The 3,876-nt window shown below is 37.1% G+C and overlaps 1 protein-coding gene across 1 annotated transcript; it reads left to right on the top strand.

The window, feature by feature from the left end:
* Positions 1–2,055: 2,055 nt before the first annotated feature.
* LOC121993257 (REF/SRPP-like protein OsI_017815) lies at positions 2,056–3,313 on the top strand. Its single transcript, XM_042547983.1, has 3 exons — positions 2,056–2,205; positions 2,291–2,527; positions 2,679–3,313. Exons 1-3 carry the CDS (start codon positions 2,161–2,163, stop codon positions 3,090–3,092), a joined length of 696 nt encoding a protein of 231 aa, XP_042403917.1. The 5' UTR covers positions 2,056–2,160; the 3' UTR covers positions 3,093–3,313.
* The last annotated feature ends 563 nt before the right edge of the window (positions 3,314–3,876 follow it).

Raw genomic sequence — 3,876 nt, 5'->3', positions numbered from 1 at the left:
TTTGTTAAGGAATTATTTTAAAGGAAACAATAATTAAAATATTTTTTTTATGTGATTCGGTGAAGGAAAAAAATGAAGTGATTTATGATTTTCTCGCCTAATTTGTTTGGACTGACATGCTTTGATTTAATATTAATTAACTAGCCCCTACAGAAATATCATTTCACATGAATGCACCCACATGAATGCACCCCTGAGAAGAATTACACCATTTGGATTAATGGTATACTTGGGCTGGGCTACAGCCCAGGGCTACCCAAACGTAAATCCGTCTCTGGGACCAGCAATTAGAGCTAGCAGCCAACCTACTCAGCGATGTTGTTAGAAGAATGAATAATTTTAAAATCTAGCGGACGAGGTGGACCCCCCCCCCCCCCCCACTACATCCTGAATAAACCACCACCATCGTTCGTCTAAAGTAGCTAAGTTGTAAAGTTTACTTTGTGTGCTGTAAAGATAAAGGTGCATACGAAAAGATAAGAGCACCTTATCTCTAGGACACCTCATAAGATTCACTCTTATCTGATGAGTAAGAGAAACTTGACGATGGAGCCCCTTGTGCACCCGGAGTTCTCTTTCCTCCTCTATATAAGGAGCGTCTGCATTTCTTTGCAGAGCATTCAAGAGTCCCTTGAGCTCTACTTAGGAAGAGAATTATAACTTAAAGTTTGCAATAAGAAGAGTCTGCGATTTAGTAAGTCCTTATCTCTTTTATTTCAAGCTTACTATTTCAAGCTTACTATTTCAATCCACGGCTTTCTCTCTTCCTCTATGTGCACACGTTTCCGTCGATCTTCTTCTTTTCCAGCGCGACGATCTTTTTGGTAATACAAAAGGAGATGAAGCAAGAAAAAGTTACAATGATTTTCTTGAGGAATGTTGTTTCTTCTTCTTCAAATGCTTACACCAAGGATATGGATTGAGCTCAAGAATTTTTTAGTTACGAAAACTTCAGCTTGAGATGGAAGGTCTATCTAGAAATAGAACTCTTTTTCCTTTTATACGAGTACTTGTCTTGAATTGAACTGCAAGCTTCATTTCAAACATCAAGTCAACTAATACACCCCATCATCTATTGATATAATCTCCCATTCATATCATCGAACAACTTCTTATCCTTCTAAAATATGTCTAATTTTATCAATAATTCAAACATCAATCAACTATTTCATCCAACCAATTGACTTATAGCAATCAATAGAATCTCGAAGTTGAATTGACTTATTTATGTTCAATTTCTAATCGATATTAGTCAATTAATGTCAATCATCTATCGACTAACATCATCAATCGAATCGAACATTTAAATTGATTAATTTGTATTTCATTTTTAATTGATATCAGTCGATTAATATCAACTATCGATGGACTAATGCCATCAATTGAATCGAACAGTAAATCTAACTTACTTTTGATTAATTTTTTATGGATAACTGTCAAATTAATGTCAATTGATATCTTCAGTGGAATTAAATAGTCAAATCCAACTTACTCCTATTCAATCTCCGATCCTATGTCAATAGAGTAATTTAATAAAAAAAAAATTTCGATCCTATGTCAATAGAGTAATTTAATCAAAGAATTGATTGTTATCGGTAGCATGAAGAGATTTTTTTTTTTAATATATAATTTTACGTAGGTGACTTTTCAGATGGTATTTTTTTAATAAATACACAACAGTAAATTTACCATAAAATATTTTTTTTTAAAGAGAAGCCTTGCCTTAGAAATGACTAAATATGATATTTTTTAACTGTTATAAATGAATCCTTATTTGCACGAACGAATGGCATTTATATAAAATAATATATAAATATTTATATACTTTAACAAAATTTAAGATTATTTAAATATTTATACGGATTATTCGATTTTAAACTTTTTTATTATTAGTTGGTTCGTGATGTTGCCGTCTGATTCCGTCTGCATAAAACAGGCGGAGCCGACGTATCGTTTCCTTCGTCACGAAGTCGTCAATGCGAAATCACCCACGACACGCTTACCAAATATTGTAACGCCACTCGGTGTCCAAACCCTTCCCCACCGTCCGATCGTCTCCTCCCTTTATAACGACCCCGAACCATCCATTTCTTTCCCCAATTCATTTTCCCTTCTTCCCTCAAACTTCCGTCTCTCCAAATTCCATCTTTCGATTCAACGATGGCCGAGGAATCGCTTCCCCAAATCGCCCACCTCTCCTCTTCTGTAAGTCTCCTGAAAATCTCGTTCAATTCGATTTCGGTTTCTGATTTATTCGAATGCGAAGAATCCGATCGGTGTGTTGATGTAGCCCGAACCGGGGACGGAGGCGGAGCGCGAGAGGCTGAGGTACCTGGAGTTCGTGAACGCGATAGCCATCCAGACGGTGCTTTACGCTTCTCGGATCTATGGATTTTCCAAGGAGAGCGCGGGGCCGCTGAAGCCCGGCGTCCAGAGCCTCGAGGGCACTGTCAAAACTGTCGTTGGACCCGTCTATGACAAGTTTCATGATGTTCCTTTCGACTTCCTCAAATTCATCGACCAAAAGGTTCATTTTTTTTTTTTTATCTTATTCCTCTTGTTTGTTGGTTTTTTCAAAAAGAATCAAAAAGGGCGATTGGATCAAAAAGAGATCTTTTTGCAACAGAGCGATTGAATCAAAAAGAGATCTTTTTGTTAAAATGCACACTCTTGCGCAGGTTGGGGAATCGGTGGAGGAGGTAGAGCGGCGCATCCCTTTAGCTGTGAAGGATGCCTCGGCGATGGCCAGGTTAGCCGCCGTCGAGGTCCAGCGCACCGGCCTGATCGCTTCTACTGCTGGCCTCGCCCACTCCGTGTACGCCAAGTACGAGCCGGCGGTGAAGGCGCTCTACGCCAAGTATGAACCTGCCGCGGAGCTGGCTGCTGCGTCTGCCTGGCGGTCGCTGAACCGCCTTCCGCTGGTCCCCCAGGTGGCCCAGGTCGTCGTTCCCGCCGCTGCTCACCTCTCCGAGAAGTACAACCAGGCGGTCACCTACACCGCCGACAAGGGCTATGCGGTCTCTGCCTACCTCCCCCTCGTCCCCACGGAGCGTATTGGCCGTGTCTTCTCCGACGAGGTGACCGCTCATTGATCTCGCAGAGGTTGAGCTACTCTGCAATATTTCTTTTACTTCATATATTATCTATCTATAAAATTATATTAACTTTGTCAAAAAAAAAAAAAAAAAGGGGTTATGCTTCGATATGCTCTATGCTCTGTGGTACATAACTACATATGCATGATGGTATTCTGGTGAAATCTATGTATGGATTCGAGCTTATTGTATTTATTTGTCTGATCTTGTTGGTGTAACTTATTGCTCTTGTCTTCAGCTTTTATTCCAAGTTGAAAATATATATATATATATATTTTTAAAAATGTTTTGAATTTTTATTACACGTGACTATGAATTTTTCATCTAAATTTAACAAAACATTTTTTGTTATTTTTAGCCTTTTTTTCTTTTAATTTTCTGTCAGAGGAAAAGTTTAGTTGGAATTTTATTTATTTATTTTATTTCTTTCTTCTTTCAAAAGTTTTTTTTAATAATTCCCTGGCATTGTAGAATTAGAATGTATTGTTGAAATAATCTCCAAAGAAACTGATTATCATAAATAATATCTTGGATTAAATACATATAAATAGATTAAAAAAATCTAAAATAAATCAATTTTAATGAAAACTATATTAGGGTTAAATAATGCAGTAGAAAATATATAAAGAGATACAGGAATGTTGGCATAATTTTTTTTAGTGTGTTCAGTTAGTGGTTAGTTATTAACGTAAATTTGGTTTAGGTAATTGATGATTTATGAGTAATTTTTATGTCCGACATGTTAATAAAAGAGATGTAATTAGAAATTGAAAATTTTTAG

Source organism: Zingiber officinale, chromosome 6B, assembly GCF_018446385.1.
Source record: "Zingiber officinale cultivar Zhangliang chromosome 6B, Zo_v1.1, whole genome shotgun sequence".
Lineage (NCBI taxonomy): Eukaryota > Viridiplantae > Streptophyta > Magnoliopsida > Zingiberales > Zingiberaceae > Zingiber > Zingiber officinale.
Note: the sequence above shows the minus strand (reverse complement) of the source record. Positions and strands in the feature narration are given on the sequence as shown.